This window comes from Pristiophorus japonicus, chromosome 2 (genome assembly GCF_044704955.1).
Source record: "Pristiophorus japonicus isolate sPriJap1 chromosome 2, sPriJap1.hap1, whole genome shotgun sequence".
NCBI lineage: Eukaryota > Metazoa > Chordata > Chondrichthyes > Pristiophoridae > Pristiophorus > Pristiophorus japonicus.
Window position 1 is genome coordinate 242,199,592 of NC_091978.1, and position 24,153 is coordinate 242,223,744.

Genomic DNA, 24,153 nt, shown 5'->3' on the forward strand with positions numbered 1-24,153 from the left:
CAGCCAGTTGTCGTGGTGCACATTGGTACCAACGACATAGGTAAAAAAAGAGATGAGGTCCTACGAAATGAATTTAAGGAGCTAGGAGCTAAATTAAAAAGTAGGACCTCAAAAGTAGTAATCTCGGGATTGCTACCAGTGCCACGTGATAGTCAGAGTAGGAATCGCAGGATAGCGCAGATGAATACATGGCTTGAGCAGTGGTGCAGCAGGGAGGGATTCAAATTCCTGGGGCATTGGGACCGGTTCTGGGGGAGGTGGGACCAGTACAAACCGGACAGTCTGCACCTGGGCAGGACCGGAACCAATATCCGAGGGGGAGTGTTTGCTAGTGCTGTTGGGGAGGATTTAAACTAATATGGCAGGGGGATGGGTACCAATGCAGGGAGACAGAGGGAAACAAAAAGAAGGCAAAAGCAAAAGACAGAAAGGAGATGAGGAAAAGTGGAGGGCAGAGAAACCCAAGGCAAAGAACAAAAAGGGCCACTGTACAGCAAAATTCTAAAAGGACAAAGGGTGTTAAAAAAACAAGCCTGAAGGCTTTGTGTCTTAATGCAAGGAGTATCCGCAATAAGGTGGATGAATTAACTGTGCAAATAGATGTTAACAAATATGATGTGATTGGGATTACGGAGACATGGCTCCAGGATGATCAGGGCTGGGAACTCAACATCCAGGGGTATTCAACATTCAGGAAAGATAGAATAAAAGGAAAAGGAGGTGGGGTAGCAATGCTGGTTAAGGAGGAAATTAAGGCAATAGTTCAGAAGGACATTAGCTTGGACGATGTGGAATCTATATGGGTAGAGCTGCAGAACACCAAAGGGCAAAAAACGTTAGTGGGAGTTGTGTACAGACCTCCAAACAGTAGTAGTGATGTTGAGGAGGGCATCAAACATGAAATTAGGGGTGCGTGCAATAAAGGTGCAGCAGTTATAATGGGTGACTTTAATATGCACATCGATTGGGTTAGCCAAACTGGAAGCAATACGGTGGAGGAGGATTTCCTGGAGTGCATAAGGGATGGTTTTTTAGACCAATATGTTGAGGAACCAATGAGGGGAGAGGCCATCTTAGATTGGGTGTTGTGTAATGAGAGAGGATTAATTAGCAATCTCGTTGTGCGAGGCCCCTTGGGGAAGAGTGACCATAATATGGTGGAATTCTGCATTAGGATGGAGAATGAAACAGTTAATTCAGAGACCATGGTCCAGAACTTAAAGAAGGGTAACTTTGAAGGTATGAGGCGTGAATTGGCTAGGATAGATTGGCGAATGATACTGAAGAGGTTGACTGTGGATGGGCAATGGCAGACATTTAGAGACCGCATGGATGAACGACAACAATTGTACATTCCTGTCTGGCGTAAAAATAAAAAAGGGAAGGTGGCTCAACCGTGGCTATCAAGGTATATCATGGATAGTATTAAAGCCAAGGAAGTGGCATACAAATTGGCCAGAAATAGCAGCGAACCCGGGGACTGGGAGAAATTTAGAACTCAGCAGAGGAGGACAAAGGGTTTGATTTGGGCAGGGAAAATGGAGTACGAGAAGAAGCTTGCAGGGAACATTAAGACGGATTGCAAAAGTTTCTATAGATATGTAAAGAGAAAAAGATTAGTAAAGACAAACGTAGGTCCCCTGCAGTCAGAATCAGGGGAAGTCATAACGGGGAACAAAGAAATGGCGGACCAATTGAACAAGTACTTTGGTTCGGTATTCACCGAGGAGGACACAAACAACCTTCCGGATATAAAAGGGGTCGGAGGGTCTAGTAAGGAGGAGGAACTGAGGGAAATCCTTATTAGTCAGGAAATTGTATTGGGGAAACTGATGGGATTGAAGGCCGATAAATCCCCAGAGCCTGATGGACTGCATCCCAGAGTACTTAAGGAAGTGGCCTTGGAAATAGTGGATGCATTGACAGTCATTTTCCAACATTCCATTGACTCTGGATCAGTTCCAATCGAGTGGAGGGTAGCCAATGTAACCCCACTTTTTAAAAAAGGAGGGAGAGAGAAAACAGGGAATTATAGACCGGTCAGCCTGACATCGGTAGTGGGTAAAATGATGGAATCAATTATTAAGGATGTCATAGCAGTGCATTTGGAAAGAGGTGATATGATAGGTCCAAGTCAGCATGGATTTGTGAAAGGGAAATCATGCTTGACAAATCTTCTGGAATTTTTTGAGGATGTTTCCAGTAGAGTGGACAAGGGAGAACCAGTTGATGTGGTATATTTGGACTTTCAGAAGGCTTTCGACAAGGTCCCACACAAGAGATTAATGTGCAATGTTAAAGCACATGGGATTGGGGGTAGTGTGCTGACATGGATTGAGAACTGGTTGTCAGACAGGAAGCAAAGAGTAGGAGTAAATGGGTACTTTTCAGAATGGCAGGCAGTGACTAGTGGGGTACCGCAAGGTTCTGTGCTGGAGCCCCAGCTGTTTACACTGTACATTAATGATTTAGACGAGGGGATTAAATGTAGTATCTCCAAATTTGCGGATGACACTAAGTTGGGTGGCAGTGTGAGCTGCGAGGAGGATGCTATGAGGCTGCAGAGTGACTTGGATAGGTTAGGTGAGTGGGCAAATGCATGGCAGATGAAGTATAATGTGGATAAATGTGAGGTTATCCACTTGGTGGTAAAAACAGAGAAACAGACTATTATCGGAATGGTGACAGATTAGGAAAAGGGGAGGTGCAAAGAGACCTGGGTGTCATGGTACATCAGTCATTGAAGGTTGGCATGCAGGTACAGCAGGCGGTTAAGAAAGCAAATGGCATGTTGGCCTTCATAGCGAGGGGATTTGAGTACAGGGGCAGGGAGGTGTTGCTACAGTTGTACAGGGCCTTGGTGAGGCCACACCTGGAGTATTGTGTACAGTTTTGGTCTCCTAACCTGAGGAAGGACATTCTTGCTATTGAGGGAGTGCAGCGAAGGTTCACCAGACTGATTCCCGGGATGGCGGGACTGACCTATCAAGAAAGACTGGATCAACTGGGCTTGTATTCACTGGAGTTCAGAAGAATGAGAGGGGACCTCATAGAAACGTTTAAAATTCTGATGGGGTTAGACAGGTTAGAAGCAGGAAGAATGTTCCCAATGTTGGGGAAGTCCAGAACCAGGGGACACAGTCTAAGGATAAGGGGTAAGCCATTTCGGACCGAGATGAGGAGGAATTTCTTCACCCAGAGAGTGGTGAACCTGTGGAATTCTCTACCACAGAAAGTTGTTGAGGCCAGTTCACTGAATATATTCAAAAGGGAGTTAGATGAAGTCCTTACTACTAGGGGAATCAAGGGGGATGGTGAGAAAGCAGGAATGGGGTACTGAAGTTACATGTTCAGCCATGAACTCATTGAATGGCGGTGCAGGCTAGAAGGGCCGAATGGCCTACTCCTGCACCTATTTTCTATGTTTCTATGTTTCTATGACCCCTTCCCTCCTTCCCCCTCCCACGCCAACTGTTCCTCCGCAATGGGGTGTCATGGCCTTCAGCAAGGCTGGTAGTCATTGGTGACTTTGATCCGCAGCCACACATGATGGCCCTGGTAGACCCGGCTGCGGACTGCATTATCTCAGCATGGGTGTAAGCACTTTGTTGTGGATGGGGTGCGGAGAGCTGCAGCTGCGAAGGCGGAATGATGTCATCCTGAGAAAGGACATCACGGTCCAATTGGCCAAATAGGCTTATACTCCCCCAGGGCAGAGCATCATTAGCAGCAGAAATCTGGGTGAGGTCAGAATCCTGCGCTGGTTCGGTAAGGTTATTTCCCCGTTCAACTGATGGGGCCCCAGACCACATGGCAGTGGTCAGTGCGTCCGTTGAATCGATTTGCCTCTGTATCAAGAGTGTCTGCGACTGCAGTACACCTGAGAGCTGACTCAGGACACCACGCACTGACGACATTTGAATACGGAGGCCTACAATAGCATTGGCCTGGTGCTCAATGGCCACTGCAACGTCAGCCATAGCCCGTTCCACCATGTCTGGGATCCCATGGTCACTGTTTACATCCAGCATCCATTGGTATCTACCAATGATGAGCTCGATGGGCTGCTGAGAGGCATGAGCAACAGTTGAGGCAGACCACTCCATCCTCATAGCTAGTGCACCGAGACTATGTGGCACCATTGCTAGTTCACCCAGCAGATCGCTGTGCAACTGCAGGGATTGTCTTGCAACAACCTCTAGGTCGGGCTCATCATCAGAGTGCTGCTGAGCATCACTCAGGCACGCACTCATCCTCTGGGGAGCTGGCCCCTGACATTCCTCTCCCCCATGGTGTTGCTGGAGGCCCCGCTCTCAGATGGCGCAGCCTCCTGCATGAGGTCGAAGGAGGTGTCAACTCCTGCTCCTCTTTATCTTCTGGGTTATCACTACTATCTGCACCCGTGGAAGGCGCCCGAGAAGGCCCCGGTGGATCTGGCTGGCCATCTGAAAGCATACAAACACAGAACAGCAGTAACCTGTGGGGGAGGGGACCAAGAGTGGGAAAGGCATTCGTGAATGCCAATCTCATCGAAAGAGCTGCACGTTGATGGTGTCGGGGCCAAGTGTCCTGCAGCTCGCTGCAAAGGAACTCAACATACTGGGCCCAAGTTTCGAACCGCGCCTAGAACGGCGCAGTCCCGACCTGGACGCCCGTTTTTCGCGCCACAAAGTGCGCCTAAAAAAACCCTCCGTATTCTCCACCTCCCTGCAGGTCCTCTGGCCTCGGTGCAGCGCAGCACTGGGAGCTCTGCTCATGCGCGCTACAGTGGGCATGCAAGTGCAGTAGCTCCATGCGCCCGAAACTGTGTTGGAGGGGCCCGAAGCACGCAGCCCCTAGCCCTGGCCCAATGGCCTCACTGGGGCTGCGTGAATAAGGCTCCTCCCACGGCCAGCTCCTGCTTCCTCCCGACCCGACTCGACTCCCGCTTCCCGCCCCCCGCCCCCGGACCGGACCGGACCCGCCCCCGCCCCTGGACCGGACCTGACACCCACCCCCCCGCCCCCGGACCAGACCCCGACACCCGCCCCCCCCCCCCACCCCCGGACTGGACCTGACACCCGCTCCCCCCGCCCCCGGACTGGACCCGACACCCGCCACCCCCCCCCGCCCCCGGACCGGACCCGACACCCGCTCCCCCGCCCCCCCCCCCCGCCTCCGGACTGGATCCGACCTGACCTCCCTCCCCCCGACCTGACCTCCCGCTCCCTCCCTCCCCCCGACCTGAACCGAACCGACCTCCCTCCCACCAGCCCCCCGACCCGACCCGACCCAACGCCACCTACCTGTAAATCTGGTGCTGGGGACGGGCACGCTGTTGGAGGGCTCCCGGTGCTGCAGTCGGTAAGTCGAAAATGTTTTATTGATTTAAAAAAAAACATTATTTCTTATTAATTTTTTTTGATTGATTTATTGGTTGATTTATTGAGGTATTTATCATTTATTATTGATGATGGCTATTTATTTGTAAAATTGAAGTGTTTAATGTTTGTAAACTTCCCTTTAAGCACCCTCCCCCCCACCATTCCCTACGCCTGATTTGTAACCTACGCCTGATTTTCTAAAGTGTAGACAAGGTTTTTTCGAGCATACAAAAATCTTCACTTACTCCATTCTAAGTTAGTTTGGAGTAAGTTTTCACTCATGAAACTTTGAAATCAGGCGTAAGTGGCCGGACACGCCCCCTTTTGAAAAAAAAATTCTGTTCCAAAGTGAAACTGTTCGACCTGACTAGAACTGGAGCAAACTAAATGTGGAGAATTCCGATTTCTAAGATACTCCGTTCTATACCAGTTGCTCCTAAAAATCAGGAGCAAAGCATGTGGAAACTTGGGGCCACTGTCACTGTCCCGAGAGGGGTCGGCTGCACCCACCGCCATCGCATCAACTTGGGCCCATCAGGGCAGCTATCTGTTCCTCCAATGGAGTGAGCACTTGGAGGTCTGACTCCCCTCCGTCAGTCCGTGTTAGCTCCCATCAGTTGTGTGCGAGCTTCGCCTGTAACATTAAAGAGAACGTCTGAGTTAGAGGCCTTCTATCAGTGTGTCCCAAGCACCTTACATACTTTACTACCATTTATTCTATTAGTGTTAAATCCAAGGAAGAGGCATATAAATTAGCCAGAAAAAGCAGCAAACCTGAGGACTGGGAAAAATTTAGAATTCAGCAGAGGAGGACAAAGGGTTTAACTAAGAGGGGGAAAATAGAGTACGAGAGGAAGCTTGCCGGGAACATAAAAACTGGCTGCAAAAGCTTCTGTAGATATGTGAAGAGAAAAAGATTAGTGAAGACAAACGTAGGTTCCTTGCAGTCGGATTCAGGTGAATTTATAATGGGGAACAAAGAAATGGCAGACCAATTGAACAAATACTTTTGTTCTGTCTTCACGAAGGAAGACACAAATAACCTTCCAGAAATACTAGGGGACCGAGGATCTAGTGAGAAGGAGGAATTAAAGGATGTCCTTATTAGGTGGGAAATGGTGTTAGAGAAATTGATGGGATTGAAGGCCGATAAATCCCCGGGGCCTGATAGTCTGCATTCCAGAGTACTTATGGAAGTGGCCCTAGAAATAGTGGATGCATTGGTGATCATTTTCCAATAGTCTATCGACTCTGGATCAGTTCCTATGGACTGAAGGGTAGCTAATGTAACACCACTTTTTAAAAACGGAGGGAGAAAGAAAACGGGTAATTATAGACCGGTTAGCCTGACATCAGTAGTGGGGAAAATGTTGGAATCAATTATTAAAGATGAAATAGCAGCACATTTGGAAAGCAGTGACAGGATTGGTCCAAGTCAGCATGGATTTATGAAAGGGAAATCATGCTTGACAAATCTTCTGGAATTTTTTGAGGATGTAACTAATCGAGTGAACAAGGGAGAACCAGTGGATGTGGTGTATTTGGACTTTCAAAAGGCTTTTGACAAGGTCCCACACAAGAGATTGGTGTGTAAAATTAAAGCACATGGCATTGAGGGTAATGTACTGACGTGGATAGAGAACTGGTTGGCAGACAGGAAGCAGAGAGTCGGGATAAAAGGTCCTTTTCAGAATGGCAGGCAGTGACTAGTGGAGTGCCGCAGGGCTCAGGCTGGGACACCAGTTCTTTACAATATACATCAGTGATTTAGATGATGGAATTGAGTGTAATATCTTCAAGTTTGCAGATGACACTAAACTGGATGGCGGTGTGAGCGGTGAGGAGGATGCTAAGAGGCTGCATGGTGACTTGGACAGGTTAGGCGAGTGGGCAAATACATGGCAGATGCAGTATAATGTGGATAAATGTGAGGTTCTCCACTTTGGTGGCAAAAACACGAAGGCAGAATATTATCTGAATGGTGGCAGATTAGGAAAAGGGGAGGTGCAACGAGACCTGGGTGTCATGGTTCATCAGTCATTGAAAGTTGCATGCAGGTACAGCAGACGGTGAAGAAGGCAAATGGTATGTTGGCCTTCATAGCTAGGGGATTTGAGTATAGGAGCAGAGAAGTCTTACTGCAGATGTACAGGGCCTTGGTGAGGCCTCACCTGGAATATTGTGTTCAGTTTTGGTCTCCTAATCTGAGGAAGGACGTTCTTGCTATTGAGGGAGTGAAGCGAAGGTTCACCAGACTGATTCCAGGGATGGCTGGACTGACATATGAGGAGAGACTGGATCAACTGGGCCTTTATACACTGGAGTTTAGAAGGATGAGAGGGGATCTCATAAAAACATATAAGATTATGACGGGACTGGACAGGTTAGATGCGGGAAGAATGTTCCCGATGTTGGGGAAGTCCAGAACCAGGGGACACAGTCTTAGGATAAGGGGCAGGCCATTTAGGACTGAGATGAGGAGAAACTTCTTCACTCAGAGAGTTGTTAACCTGCCGCAGAGAGTTGTTGATGCCAGTTCATTGGATATATTCAAGAGGGGGTTAAATATGGCCCTTACAGCTGAAGGGATCAAGGGGTATGGAGAGAAAGCAGGAAAGGGTTACTGAAGGAATGATCAGCCATGATCTCATTGAATGGTGGTGTAGACTCGAAGGGCCGAATGGCCTACTCCTGCACCTATTTTCTATGTTTCTATGAGAGTCTTCACAGCTCGATGTAAGTACCATTCGCGGCATCGACTTGCTGTGACAATGCTTGAATTGGGGTGACAGGATCTCACAGTAACGGGGAGGCTACCATCTTCGAGACACATATGAAGACTGAGGAATAAACAACATGAGGCGTGGGTGTACAGAGCTGAGCAGCAAGGTTAACAGTGCATATAGATCCTTGCAGTCGGAGAGTCTGCAAATGAGAACCTTGACTGAGGCCTCACCCATTTCGAGCATGGATTTTGAGACACTACATTGAGCAGAGAATGCACATTGGGGTGAGAGCATAGTATGTTGAAGTTTGAAATTAAAAATACTCACCCTCACTTGTTGTGTCAGGTCGTTCCACCTTTTCCTACATTGCTGCTGTCCTTGGCACGGTGTCACTCGCAGACACTCGCCCTGCTATTTCCCTTCATAGCCTTCGGTATGTTTGGGATTGCGGTCTCCTCCCAGTCTCTGTCCTCAGCACCTGCCGATGCCTCTCATGGCATCAAGGAGTGCATCTAGTGCCGCGTCCGTGAACTGATGGGCACGCTGGCGAGCTGCTGGGTCTGCCATCCTCACGCTCTGAGTGAGTGTGTAGGAAGTGAATATACCCACGAAGTGTTGAGGCGCCCAATCAACGCCTCAATTGAATCCAGGTGTCGCCACTATGTCTGTGGCGCAGCTCCAAATGCTGCCTAAGTCCGGGATGTTAAGCCCATGCTTAACGGCCCACTTAGCGCAGCGTAGCGCCTCCAGGTAAATGTGCAACGCCATGATTTAACACTCCTATCAATTCTTTAGGCGTCCACACTGAATTTCGCATTTGGCGGTACCAAATTTCGACCCCTCTCTCTTCCCCATTTCCCGCTCCCTCTCTTTCCTCCAACCCCTTTCCATTCATTTCCTTACTTTCACTCCTATTTTTCATATTAAAAATGTTGTAAGGTACTTCATCAGCTGATATCTTCAGTAATATTTCAGAATTTTGTACACCTTTTCAAAAAGATTAATGTATAAAGTTTTGTGTTATGCCACAAGATATTCAAGCTCACAAAGCACTCAATAATTTCAAGATGTAAAAAAAGAATTATGTTATTTGGATATATTGGGGGTGAAATTGGTCTTTGGCAGTAGCACAAAATTGGCTCTTAGCAAATTAGCAGTCTGTTTTACACCAGGTCTGATTTTAATTAGCAGGCTGCTGATTAGTGATGAACACATTTTACGCTACTAGCAAAGACCCAATTTCATCCCCATTTGGTGAGATTGTCAGAGCATGCTTAAAACAATACAAAAGTAAAATACAATGGATGCTGGAAATCTGAAATAAAAATAACTAATGAAAGGTCGTCGACCTGAAACGTTAACTCTGTTTCTCGCTTCACAGATGCTGCCTGACCTGCTGAGTACTTCCAGCATTTTCTATTTTTATTTATGCTTTAAACATGCTTCAGTGAGAAGGCACGTTTGCACATTTTTGTGTGATGTTTTCAGGTCTTTTCCAACCTTTATTTTTTTTCAGCTTGGTATTTTAGATCACCCTGAGCTGAGTCCTAACTCTCTGTGCACTTGAGAGTGTTGTCACTATCCTTCACTTCAGCTCACTGTTGGAGCTGTTTGTTATTGGTTGGGCTTGCTATCTTCTGCTGGCTGGAGTGGTTATTCAGATTGCTTCAGCAAACCATAATGGCAGCTCTCCTTGTACAATGCTGCTGGTGTTTCCATGGCACTAAAATCTAGCATTTTCACCCATTTTACAAATCATTTTAGCAGATAAAAAATAGCAGTAACCAAGGGCTCAATTTTCCACATTTTTGATTTTTGGCGCCGTTGAAGAGATACGTACGATTTTTTAGTGGCCCAAATGCGCCAAAAAAAATCCAAGTTTTGCCGGAATTAACTTTGAATTTGGAGCGGCGCAGATTGGCCTTAAGCTTTGTGGGTGGAGCTTAAGGCCTGTGCCAAAAACTGATGTTGCTAGGGTTACAAGGGACACTCAGAAGGGCTGAGGCTGGGCTGGAAACTGAAGCCCGCTGCCTTCCTGGGCCAAAAGGACCCCGCACGCACCGGCCCGCTGCTTTCCCTGGCCGAAAGGACCCCGCACTGCCCCTCTGCCTTCCCGCGATTTGAACGCTTGACCTCTGGGTCGCTCGTCCAATTGCTCAATCTCTAAGCTGCTGTACTCTTCACGGAAATCCAAGTGTCAGGAATCAGTCGTTGAATCTAACTCCATGGCACATTTCAGCAAGAGGACTGGCAACCTTCAATGGCTGGGGTTTGCGATTAGGGCTCAAATTTTCAGACAGTAGTGCCATTCCGGTTCCACGACCTATCCTAAACCGTGGCACTGAGGCCAACCCAACTCCGATTGAGATCAGATAACTCAACAAAGGCCAGTACTTGACCCCGCCACCATCTTCATCTGTAGGGTGAGCTACCGACCTGATAAATTCAGTCGTCACGGGCACCGATCAGTTATGTAGAAGGAGCATTCCCGGGACTGGAGTTGCCTCAGTCGAGTGGTTCTCAGTTGAGTGGGGAACCTGAAACGGAGGGAACAAGCGTGTCTTTCAAGTAAGAGATTTGGGACTGGATTTTCTGCTCCCCCGCCCCTAGCCCTGGCCGAAGGGCTTGCCGGTGCGTTCTCCCGCCCCTAACCCAGGCCGAGTGGTTTCCTCCCTCTCGGTCAAAGACTTCCCCCCAACCCCTCCCCCCACCTCTCTCTTCCTCCCCCGACCCCACCCCCCCCCCCTCCCCCTCTCTCTTACTTTTCCTGCTGCTGTTGTCCGGGCATCTGCTGCACTTACCGGTGCCGATTTCCTTACCTGTGCCGATTTCTTTAACTGGAAGGGTTTTCTCGAATGGCCACATACGCTGGCCTAAGTAGAACTGGAGTAACTATTAGCTGGCCAAAGTCGCCTAAATGGTCAGAATTGGCGTAGGTGGCTGGTAACACCCCCTTTTGAGAGAAAAAAAATTACCTAAAAAAAAATTTAATAAGTCAGTTACCCTAGTGCAAATTGATTGGGGAAACTGGGGATTTTTAAGTTAGGCCAGAAAAGGCAGCCTACTCCAAAAAAACCAGAGCAAATACTGGGGATCATTGAGCCCTATGTAAGTAAAGCACACACAACTATCAAAAACACTTGCTCACTCTGACTTTCAGCTTATCATTTTTCTAACAGATGCACAGAAAGGTTGAAACACACGTGAATCTGCCATGCAAATGAGTATTGAGATCATATGTCGAAGAACTGTGTCTATTATTCAGTTTTATTTCCTAATTAAAAATACAATATTCACATATGGATACCCAGTTAGCCCCATATGGCAAGAGGCTAACGTATCGGACACCAGTGCGTGAAACTATTTTATTGCTAACTTTTATATACGCAGATCTTTTCTTTGTTGTAACCTTTTCTAACTGCAGGATCTAACTAGTCTATCTTATCGGCCAAGTTTTCAATCAGCTCAATAAAACTTTACTCAACTCAACTCTCCTGTGCTAACTCAGCCTAATGAACAGTTACAGCCACTTAAATACGCTTTGAAAGGTTGCCGAGGCTTGTTAGATTTTGACAACCAGATTCAAAATTAACTGCCATATTCATAGCAAAATCAATACACAACATGTGTCTATATTTTAAAAATGTAGCTTAGTTCCTTTTTCAAGCCTGTAACTGTGGAAATATACTCGTAACATTTGTATGGTTTATAGACTGGAACAGCGTAACTGGCTGTTGTGCTCTTTCTGTATTGTGACTGAGCTAAATGGACAGCTAACAAACTAAAACAAAACAGCTGCATAATATTTTTTTTCATAGTTTGTTTATTTGAATTGATTTGGGAAAAAATATCTATTTTTGGACCTGTTTAGATTCACGTACAGCCTTTCCCTTTAAATGCACAGAGAGGCAAGTATGTGCCACGTTTTGCACTTTCACCTGTGCAGGTGCTAATGGCTGTTAGGGACTGTGAAAGATGGATACATTTAAGATATAATAGTTTTTTTTTCAGTGGTTATTCATTGATTTAATAGATTGTGATTTTCCTGAGGGGGTTAATGGTGGAGTTTCTGCATCTCTTGCTTCTGATTTATTAGTTAGGGTATGTGCCTAATCTTTGTTAGTCTAATGATAGTGTTTGTAGGGCTGGGGGGGGCGGTGGGGGGGGTGGGGGGGGGGTGGGTAGAGGAAAGACACATCTGGTCTCCAGCAGTCTACCGATGGTTTTAAAAAATCTGATCCCTGCTTTGCCCAGTTGTGATGGTGTGCATGTGATCTCAAGTGGTTGAAGTAACACATGATCTCTAATAATCTGGTGACAGAAGTTATTTGTATGATTCTTAGGATTTAATACTCAGATTGCACCTTTGATGGTCTGTTCGTTGAGGAGAATATGCATCTGTTCTCTGGTGGTCGGGGGGCGGGGTGGGTGCGTTGTGGACAAGGGCGGGTGTGTGGGGCGGAAGGGCGGTGGGTGCTGGTGGCAAAAGCTGTTAATTCATACTGGTCCCTAGTGTCCTTATAATGGCAGTTGGTATCTATGGCCCCAAGTTTCCACACGCTACGAAAACGGCGCCGGAAAAGAAACGTGCAATTCTGGAGCGCCCTGCAGCTACATGGCAGCTTGGCGCGGCGCCCAGGGGGGCGGAGCCTACCACTCGCGCCGATTTTGTAAGTGGGAGGGGGCGGGTACCATTTAAATTAGTTTTTTTCCTGCTGGCAACCCTGCGCGTGCGCGTTGGAGCGTTCGCGCACGCGCAGTGTGAAGGAAACATTGGCACTCGGCCATTTTTGTAGTTCTTTGTAGCTGTTTAATTTTTGAACATTTTTTAATAAAAGCACATTGCCCTTCCATGATCAGCACTGAGGCTTCTTGCAGCAGTGAGAAGGCTGCAGGAAGCCTCAGAAAGTTGAGGCAGCCGTTTCCCGACGGCCCCCCCCCCCCTGCCGTCGGGAATGGCTGCTCAACTTGTGAGGCTTCCTGCAGCCTTCTCACCGTCTCCTTCCCCCCCCCCGCCCGCCGTCGGGAACGACTGCCTCCCCCCCCCGGCTGCGTTCGGTCGGCCGGTCGGTCGGGCCCGCACTCCATCCCTCCCTCCCCCCCGCCCGCCCGCCGTCTGGAACGGCTTCCTCCCCCCCCCCCCCGCTGCGGTCGGTCAGTCGGGCCCGCACTCCATCCCTCCCTCCCCCCCGCCCGCCCGCCGTCTGGAACGGCTTCCTCCTCCCCCCCTGCCGTCGGGAACGAACGGCTGCCTCGTTTTGTGAGGCTTGCTGCAGAATTCTCCCTGGCTGAAGCACTTTCACACAGGTAGGAAGATGGTTTATTTAATCTTTTCTTTGCTTATAAATTTTTATTCAGGTTGGATTTATTTGTATAATATTTGTATAAGTATAAATAAGAATTTATTGTAGAATTTAATGACTTCCCTCCCCCCCACCTCGTTCTGGACGCCTAATTTGTAACCTGCGCCTGATTTTTTAATGTGTAGACAAGGTTTTTTCAGTTCTACAAAAATCTTCACTTGCTCCATTCTAAGTTAGCTTGGAGTATGTTTTCACTGTGGAAACTTTGAAATCAGGCGTCAGTGGCCGGACGCGCCCCCTTTTGAAGAAAAAATTCTGTTCCAAAGTGAAACTGTTCTAACTGACTAGAACTGCAGAAAACAAAATGTGGAGAATTGCGATTTCTAAGATAGTCCGTTCTCCACCAGTTGCTCCTAAACATCAGGCGCAAATCATGTGAAAACTTGGGGCCATGCCTGAAGTGGTTATTTGCCTGAGTCCCTGCTAGTCTAATGGACAATATTCCATGCTCAGCAACTAGTCTTGTGCAATTTGTCGTTCAGAGTTAGATTTGGAGGGTATGATTTGTAGACTTTTAGTAACTTGAGTCTGAATTATTCAGAATACTCATTCCCAATATTGAATGGAAATGAACAGTATCCATATGTAACTGTTTCAGAAAAAAACAATTAATTAGATCAAGAACGTACAAATCAATTCAGTAACCTTACAGAAACAGTAGTAAGGTACGGATAAATTAACAGGAAAAGGGTTGAACTTGTGAAGTTGAAGATGGAATAAAATAAGAATGTTTAACTTTAACTTCTGTGAGCTGGTTGTGGACTTTTTAAATGTTGCTTTCCATGCTTAGAAACATTGTTCTAAAAACTACAAATAATTTGAAGTGTGCATTTAAATAGTTCATTTTTTTTTCTGGTGGTCCTCATTGCCTGCATGGAGAATTAAATGGCCAATCCCCCTTTCAAAAAAAGAAAATGAAAAGAAGGCCGAAAAGAAATGATTGCTGATCTGGTCCTGGCTCCACTGACCTAACAAAGATTGAATGCTTTTAATTCCTGTCAAGAGTTCATTGCAAATCCCAAATAAACATTGTTTGCTCTTTGGTATAGTTTATACTTAGAATCTGTATTTTAAGAAATATTACGGTAGTCAGGAGCATCTTTATATATCAGTAAATGTAAGTAAAAATGGCAAAGTCCAGCACTGCCAGTAATTGCTGTATGTTAGATGTAAAGTGAATAGGGGAGTACGAAACAGATGCTCATTAGTTCTTGAACTGGAAGCAGGTCTTGGTACTTAGCTGCACGTTCCATCACTCCTTGAACCAGCTAAGAACAGGAAGTGAAATACATCTGGTAACTGACCTTTAACCTGCGATGTAATATTTAGGTATAGGTATACCAAGGGTGTCATGATTAATGGCAGGAGCAGGACAAAGTAGATCTAATAGATGGATAATATTATTTAAATGAAGACGATTTTGAAAACTACATTGGATATTAATAGACTGCTAATTAAACCACTACATATATCATGAATGACCTTGGAATGGCTCTTTTGTTGTCATAAGTGTTCCTTTTGATTGGTTGCTTTGTGGCATTTAGTAATTATGTCTGGCAAATGACTTACAGTAGTAGAGCAAGTAAGTATGTGCAAACTGAGAAAAGCAAGCTGCACAGAAGCAGCTTGGTCATTCAGCTCATGGTGTTTCTGTCAGATTATTTATCTTTTGTTGCTAATTTTTCAAATGTTTTTATTATTTAGTTGATGTAGAATTTATATTATATAAAATCTTATTACTGAGTGACTGAGCTACAGTATCACAAAACCAAATGTGTTTAATTTTAAAGTAGGCGGTTTGCTAACTTTATTGTAGGTTATAATGAATTGTAAGCTACAATACTATTAAATACTTTGGTGTTTTACTCGTGTTAGCACTGCTCTTTGCCTGAAAATTGAATGCTGGTGGAAATTATTAACAAATAAAACACATGCTTTGATTCCCGTATGTTATTGCAGTATTTGCTGCATCAAGAAAGGCTCAGCTGATTAAATCCACAAGATCTCCTGCTCATCCAACTTATGAGCAACAGCATGGAGATAGATTTACTAATCTGAAATAAACATTTTGCTCTTTCCATCTATCTCTCTTTTTATCTCTTACTCTTTATGTGCTCCACCTCCCCAGCAGTGTTGATTAGACTAGGGGGCTTGTGGAGAAACCAGCTGTGTAGACCAGATGGACAGAAAGGCCTGTTCTGTTCTGTAACCGTTTGATTCTATGATCTACTCCTTAGAGTTTGAGTAACCTATGTAAACAATTTCATGGCTAGCTGTGACTCTACTGAATCCTTTCAGTAGTGAGCATATTTTGCATCTGTTCAAAGCTGCAAGATCTTCTATCATAAGATAGATTATATATTTTGATTTAAAAGTTCCCATGGCTTCTATCATGTGTAATTTCTGTTTATAAATGAAATGACAATTGGTAATGCTGAATTAAATACACAGTGTAATAGAATATTCCTTGCAGTATTTATCTGAATAAACCAATGGCAATGGTAAACTTCTGTATTGATAATGGTGACATTCCTGAAAGGGTTAACATTTTGCTGCCATTGTAGTGATTATAGGGGCCCTGTTCAGCGGTGGCATGTGGGAGTTGTGGGATTGTTTTCAAACAAATAAATATTTGAGCCATTTCACTTTGCTGCAAGCTTTTATAATATGTGTTTATCTGTAAATGTGCAGCAAATCTTCAGCATAAATACTGGGCAATTTTGTTCTTTCAAGTGTGACCAGGCTGTGTAGATAATTCTGATTCACTTTGAAAAAAGATAGCAATCCATTCCTCAAGGACGAGGTCTAGGTGTATCTATATTGCATACACGTACAGGAATCCTGGATTTAAGGAGTGCTGCAGGATAATTTATAATAATCTGTAATCTTTACAATTTAGGACAATTTCAGCTGTTACCATGATGAGATTATTTAGTATACACCCTCATCCCATTCAGTTAAAGCAAAGGTGATAGATAGCAATGTAAACACTTCTTAAGAAAGGATTAATTAATAACCTTTTAGTAAAGAGGCCCTTAGGGAAGATTGACCATTATATGATTGAATTTTACATTAAGTTTAAAGTGATTTAGTTAAATCTGAAACTAGGGTCTTAAATCTAAACAAAAGAAACTACTTAAGTATGAGGGGAGAGTTGGCTGAGGTAGATTGGGAAATGACATTAAAAGGTATGATGGTAGACAAGCAATGGCTAGCATTTAAAGAATTAATACATAATTTACAACAAATATACATTCCTTTAAAGCACAAAAACTCGACAGGAAAAATGGTCCATCAAGAGAAGTTAAAGATCGTATTAGATCAAAGGACGAGGCTTATAATGTTGCTAAAAAGAGCAGTAAGTCTGAGGATTGGGAGCATTTTAGAATTCAGCAAAAGAGGACCCAGAAAAAAGGATAAAGAAAGGGAAAATAGAATGTGAGTTAACGAGCGAGAGATATAAAAACAGACTGTAAAAGCTTCTATAGGTATGTAAAAAGGAAAAGATGAGCAAAAGTAAATGTGGGTCCCCTACAGGCTGAGACAGGGGAATAAGGAAAAGGCAGAGAAATTAAACAAATACTTTGTGTCTGTCTTCATGGAAGAAGACACGAAAAACCTCCCAGAAATAGTGGAGTACCAAGAGTCAAGCGAGAATGAGGAACTGAAAGACATTAGTATTAGTAAAAAAATAGTACTGGGGCAATTAATGGGACTGGAAGCCGATAAATCCCCTGGACCTAATGGTCTACATCCTAGGGTTTTGAAAGGAGTGGCTATAGAGATAGCGGATGCATTGGTTGTCATCTTCCAAAATTCCATAGATTCTAGAACAGTTCCCGCAGATTGGAAGGAAGATAATGTAACCCCGCTATTTAAGAAAGGAGGGAGAAAGAAAACGGGAAACTATAGACCAATTAGCCTGACATCAGTAGTAGGGAAAATGCTAGAATCTATTATTAAGGACGTGGTAACAGGGCACTTAGAAAATAATAATAGGATTGGGCAGAGTCAACATGGATTTATGAAAGGGAAATCATGTTTGTCAAATCTGTTAGAGTTTTTTGAGGTTTTTAATTAGCAGAATAGATAAGGAGGAACCAGTGGATAGTGGTGTATTTGGATTTTCGGAAGGCATTCGATAAGGTGCCACACAAGAGGTTATTGAACAAAATTAGGGCTCATGGGATTAGGGCAAATATACTAGCAAGGATTAAGGATTGGTTAATGGACAGAAAACAGAGAGTAGGAATAAACTGGTCATTTTCGGGTAGGCAGGCTGTAACTAGTGGGGTGCTGCAAGGATCGGTGCTTGGGCCCCAGCTAGTCACAATCTATATCAATGATTTGGATGAGGGGACCAAATGTAATACAGGCAACTCTCGATTATCCGGGTCCCTCGGGGATTGGACTATTCCGGATAAACTATTTTTCCGTTAGGGTGAGTCTACATTTTAAAGTTAAAACTTTCATGAATAAATACAATCGTTAGGGCGAGTTTACATTTATACGTTAAAACTTTAATGAATTAATACAATCAGCTACAAACAGTAACAAAAGATGGACATTACCAGCATGCATGTACAGGTTCTGTGCCTGGAACCCGGTGCCGGCACTGCCCCTGTTCCCAACGTCAGCGGCGGCCGCGAGAGACAGGGGCTACAGCAGCAGCGCGCGCACACACACCAACAAAGCAAGGGCAGAGGAGGGTGATTTTTACGGTGACAGAGAGAGAGAGTGTGTGAGAGAGAGAATGTGCGAGTGTGAGAGAGTGTGTGAGAGAGAGAATGAGAAAATACAAATGAGCACAGTGTTTGGAAGGCGATTTTTCCAAATTATTTGGAGCTGTCTTTTCACTTGTTAGCAACAGAATTTTAAATTCCGTTACAACGGTTTCCTATTGGATCCGTGTACGGATAATCGAAAGTTGCCTGTATATCCAAAGTTGCTGATGATACAAAGCTAGGTGGGAATGTAAGCTCTGAGGAGGATGCAAAGAGACTTCAAGGGGATATAGCTAAGTGAGTGGGCAAGAACATGGCAAATGGAATATAATGTGGAGAAATATGAAGTTATCCACTTTGGTAAGAAAAATAGAAAAGCAGAGTATTTTTTAAATGGTGAGAGATTGGGAAATGTTGGTGTTCAGAGGGACCTGGGTGTCCTTGAAAACGAAACACTGAAAGGTAACAAGCAGCTACAGCATGTAATTAAGAAATCAAATGGTATGTTGGCCTTTATTACAAGAGGATTTGAGTAGATGAGTAAAGACGTCTTACTGCAATTATATAGGGCCTGGTGAGACCGCACTAGGAGTATTGTGTACAGTTCTGGTCTCCTTACCTAAGGAAAGATATACTTGCCATTGAGGGAGTGCAACAAAGGTTCACCAGACTGATTCCTGGGTTGGGGGAATTGTCATATGAGAAGAGATTGAGTAGACTAGGTGTTATATTCTCTAGAGTTTAGAGGAATGAGAGGTGATCTCATTGAAACATACAACATTATCACAGGGCTTGACAGGGTAGATAGATGCAGGGTGGATGTTTCCTCTTGTTGAGGAGTCTAGAACCAGGGATCACAGTCTCAAAATAAGGGGTCGGCCCTTTAGGATTGAGATGAGGAGAAACTTCTTCACTCAGAGGGTGGTGAATTTTTGGAATTCTCTACCCCAGAGGGCTTTGTCTTTGAGTATATTCAAGACAGAGATCGATAGATTTTTGGACATTAAGGGAATCAAGGGAAATGGGGATAGTGCAGGAAAGTGGAGTTGAGGCCGAAGATCAGCCATGATCTCATTGAATGGAGAGCATGGTCGAGGGGCTGAATAGCCTACTTCTGCTTTAATTCTTATGTTCTTATGTCACAATCTGTCCCGTTGCTGGAGTATTTTTAAAAGTCTGGTTTTCATGAAAAATATGTGTATAATGTCTCTAGTCAGGTTTGGATATTGTAGCCTGTAGGGTAAATATAAAGTTTGAAGTACTACTTGATGTACCTTTTGGGAAGGAGAGACAGGCAGGAACACCTCCTTTAGAGACATGGATAGGGTGGAACCCATGGATTGTATATGATCTGGACCTGGGGCCAGGGGAGGTTGTGGGCCTTTGTTCAGGGCCTGGGGCCATAAAAGGAGCAGCATGGAGGCCTCGGGGAGCTGCGTGGAGGCCCCGACCTGCGTGAGAACACCAGCGGCAGGTCGGGGCCATAAAAGGAGCAGCGAGCGGTCTCGGGAACAGCGTGGAGGCATACCACTACAGGGAGCAGCACGAGCTGGTGCAGGAGGGCGACGGCAGTGAAGAGTGACATCATCAAAGTCCAGGTCGGTGATTGGAGCGTGGACAGATACAGCAGGAGCGGTGAAGGAGCGGCGAGAGACTGAAGAGGGACGTGATCGGAGCCCAGGGGAGGCGTCAGTTTGGGGCCAGGGGCCCAGGGGCAGCACGGGCCAGCCCACACTGCGATATGTGTGCGCACTCAGTCCGTGCAGCAGAATTGGTCTCCAGTCGTCTTGGTTAATCCTTGTCACTGAACCAAGACCTAGCTCTGTCAAGCCCGTGTGGTGGCTGGTGTGCAACGGCCACCCCACGTTAAAAAAAATCCACGCACAGGCATCTTCCGCCCTTCAACATGTAGTTCAGGTTCTTTATAGAAATACCTGTGAACTCAACCTTTTTTGGCGTGGAAGCAAGTCATCCTCATTTCGAGGGACTGCCTATGAGGATGATATGATCTGTGGAAAGAGCAGGCTCAATGGGTGAATAGTCCTTTCGCATTCTGTGTTTCTTTGTATTCCAATTTTTGAACATAGTGGCATGCTATTACTTTCTGCTGAAATCTCTGCTGCTTCCAGAAAGCCGTGTTATTGATGTGTTTAAAAATGTCATGTTGAAATGTATAAAGAAGAGTTTCTGATCCTCACTGGACCAACTGCTTTAAATACTACAGTGGTCTCCAAATTGCTCTTTGTTCTTTTGCAAGATTTCATTACGTATGATGGAACTGGAGAAGCAATAAATATAAAACAGCCAGCTGCAATGAGTCGATTTAGTTTAATTCTCTTTCTTATCATCTGACGTTGCTATGAATATCCAGAAAAGTCTAATGCTTAATATTTTTTGCTACAACAGATCATATAATCTATGTATTTTTCTGCTCTGATGAAGGGTTACCTCCTAAAATGCTACAACCCGTATTTTCTCTTTACACATGCTGACTAGCCTGCTGTGTATTTCAAGTATTTTCTGTTACATGACATTTCCAGCATTTGCAGTTTTTCCTTTTTTGTTTTACAATGCATTTTTTTTCAGCTGAGTCTGATAAAAATATTTATGCTGGATCTAACATGAGAACCTCAGAAACTATACACTTTCTAAGAAGGGTAAAACTGTAGACGCCTAGTGTCTATCAAGCAACCCTCGAAAACGATCACCTCAGTGCAAGTGTTTTGGGGCCTTTCTTGTGTTTCCTGATTTAAAATGTGATGGTGTTTCTTTTCTGGCTGCAGGAAACTCTCGGAGGAGACTGATGTGCTCTGTGTGCAATAAGAAGTGTTCATCGGCTGCAACCCTACAGGAGCATCGAAAGGTCAGGCAGACAAGAGACCCCTTCCAGTCTTCCCTCAGCATGTTGTGTTTGTGTTAGGGTGTTAGGTCACTAGTGTGGGCCGTTTACTGGGGCATAGCCGTCAGATACTTCTATTGGCTGAATTAGCCCCACGAGTTCCAGCAATTATAACTAACATAAAGTGTTTGAGAATTAACTAATAGTTTGAGTTAAATTTGTTGATCCTCTCACTGATAGCTCAGTATAAAAGTGAAGTAAATGTAAAGATTTATATGCTGCATTTCTTTCTCTATTTCATTCTTGTGTAGTGAACATGAACCCCACGGATCAGCCTACGTGTTGTTAACTGACTGTGCTTTTAAGTCTAGAAACTTTATTAAGCAACAATGAACATACTGCTATACGCCTTTTTCAAACTGATAAGTTGAACTATGGTGGGGGTAGGAGCATTGAAGAGATCAGTAAAGGTCAAAACCATTGATCTTGTATTCCAGGTTTCATTTGGCAAGAAAAATAGTCTTTCTTTTCGATCATGGTTCAAATATTGTTAATTTCTACATAAAATTTTTCAGTCTTTGCTAAGCATTGTGCTGACTGTAGAAATCTTGAGTAGTTCCCGACCTTGAACTACCCAACCACAAGGCATACAAAAATAATTGGGGATATTGGCAAAGCAATCTTAAATTAAGATAATCAGATACTTGTCAGCCAATCATATTTTGGTATTTTAAAATTGTATGGTTAAATGATGAAAGTGAACTATTGACCATATGCAACAGACTAAACTGAATACTGTGCTCACTGTCTCTAATTATAATGCGCTGCTGTAGGTGTTGAAATGGAGATGATGAGCACATTATGGGCCCGAAATTGAAAAACTTACTGCTGACATTCCTCTGGTCGAACTGCCCAGTGCCACTTTTGACATGGCGTGGAGCGGACCATGCTTTTGCTTTTCAGCTCTTCGACCCTCCGTGGGCCCGACTCCATCCTCGGCGGCACTTGGGCAGTAAGTGCCTTTGCCGCTGAGAATGAGAGCTCCCGTCGGCTGCTGCCCAGATTGGTGGCGTAAGTCGCTCATTTGCCGCCCGCCGACTTTTGAGGGACCTCTCTGATGGAAATCCGGCTGAAAGTACCGTCAGGTACCTCGGCGGTCCTTTGGGCGGCACTTGGGTGGGCGGAGGCCTTCATCAATTTCAAGCCCTATATCTCATAAGCCATGTCTGATCATAGAATCTAACAGCACAGAAGAAGGCCATTTGGCCCATTGTACATGGCAAGGTGTCACCAGGCCATGGGAAGTCCTGCCTCATCTGAACTTGTCCCAAAGTTGAACATCTCCTGGCCCCCAATATTCAAAAATTTTGTTTGTATGCAGTTGCAAGCTCTGGCCACTGTGTGTCACTGTGCAGCACCATAAGTTTTTTCAGCCAGCAGCCATGTTGGTACAGGTAAGTAAACCAGATGCATTCCAGTGGCTGGTGAAGAGCCCACTGCTAAAATTATTTCACTTTTTGAGCTAAGTTTTACCAATTAGAGACATAATTAAGATTTAGAAACCTACCGGTACAATCACCATTTCTGCATTCAGGCTGGGTGAGTGTGTGATAGGCAAGGTGTGAGACCCTTGACATTAAAAACTCCTAACACAGTACCATCTACTGTCGTAGGAGCAGGGTGAACATGAAAATTTTAAATGAAACGCATGTCTTGTGTACTGAATTTAACATAATATAGTAAATGTATCCTATTTCCCCTATTCAAAGAAAAATTCTTCTGATGTAATATAACTAAAAGAAAGAAGGAAGAAAGACTTGAATTTAAACAGCACCTTTCACAATCACTGGTGTCCCAGGGCACTTTACAGCCAACAAATTACTTTTTGAGGTGTAGTCACTATTGTAATGACTATTGTAATGTAGGAAACATGGCAGCCAATGTGCGCACGGCAAGCTCCCACAAACAGCTTGATAATGACCAGATCATCTGTTTTATTGGTGTTGATTGAGGGATAAATATTGGCCAAGATACTGCGGATAACTCCCCTGCTCTTCTTCGAAATAGCGCCATGGGATATTTTACATCCACCTGAGAGACTGGATGGGGCCTTGCAACGTCTCATCCGAAAAATGGCACCTCCGACAGTGCAACACCCCCTCAGAGTGTCAGCCTAGGTTTTTGTGCTCACGTCTCTGGAGTGGGACTTGAACCCACAACCTGCTGACTCAGATAAGAGTGCTACCAATTGAACCACATCAGCTAACAGCATCACACACTATCAAAATAACACTATACCTGGCTATTGAGAAAATATGGGAGTACAGGTTGAATCTCCCTTTTCCGGCACCCTCGGGACCTGTCCTGTGCCGGATACGGTGAGGTCAGTGGCCCGAGGTGGGGGGGTGATGGGGGGGGAGGAGGTTGGCACCCCGCGCAAGCCTGAAATGTCCTTAGTGGGCCGCGAAGTGTCGGTGGGCCTCGAAGGAAGTGTCGGCGGGCCCTCGGCGGGCCGAGTGTCGGTGCAGCCCCAACGAGTGTCAGTGTGGCCCCAGCGGGTGTCGGCGTGGGCCGAGTGTCGGCGGGCCCCCGACGGGCTGAGTGTCAGCATGGCCCCAAAGTCAGGGTGGAGGTTGGCTGCGTTCTGCGCATGTGCCCCCGGCCGCCAGAATCATGTCGGACGAGGGGTGGTGCCGGATAAGGGAGTCCCGGATAAGGGGGGGTCCAACCTGTATTACAAATGGAAATTACAGATTTTGAACAGTCAGTGCCTCATTCAAATCACAGTATTTTTTTTATAGCTGAATGTTCTGTTATGAATGTTGATTTCAAATGTGCAGCAGAAAGTCACTAGAACATCCAAGAATTAAAGCAAGTTGACTAAAAACAGTTTTATTTTTGAAGACACAAAATTTTAAACAAATGGAAAAAAAGATAACTTTTTGGGGGCTAATTGAGACTGGGCTCTTCACTAAACGAGTGCAAAAAGCAACACAGAATCTGAAGTTACAATTATCTGACACCAAAGGAACTGAATATCCAACAAATCAGTCAGTTTCATAGTAACTGTTTCTATGCATAAATATGAAGTAATTTAATGAACAAAAGAACTGATGGATCCACATTAAGGACCTGTGC

The 24,153-nt window shown here is 45.0% G+C and overlaps 1 protein-coding gene across 5 annotated transcripts in view; it reads left to right on the top strand.

The window, feature by feature from the left end:
* prdm5 (PR domain containing 5) overlaps positions 1-24,153 on the top strand; it is a 479,054-nt gene that overhangs the window by 139,248 nt on the left and 315,653 nt on the right. For all 5 annotated transcript variants that reach the window (XM_070863981.1, XM_070863995.1, XM_070863973.1 and 2 more), the window contains exon 8: positions 20,960-21,039. In XM_070863981.1, coding sequence (XP_070720082.1) covers positions 20,960-21,039 — 80 coding nt within the window. The remainder of the gene's footprint in view (positions 1-20,959; positions 21,040-24,153) is intronic.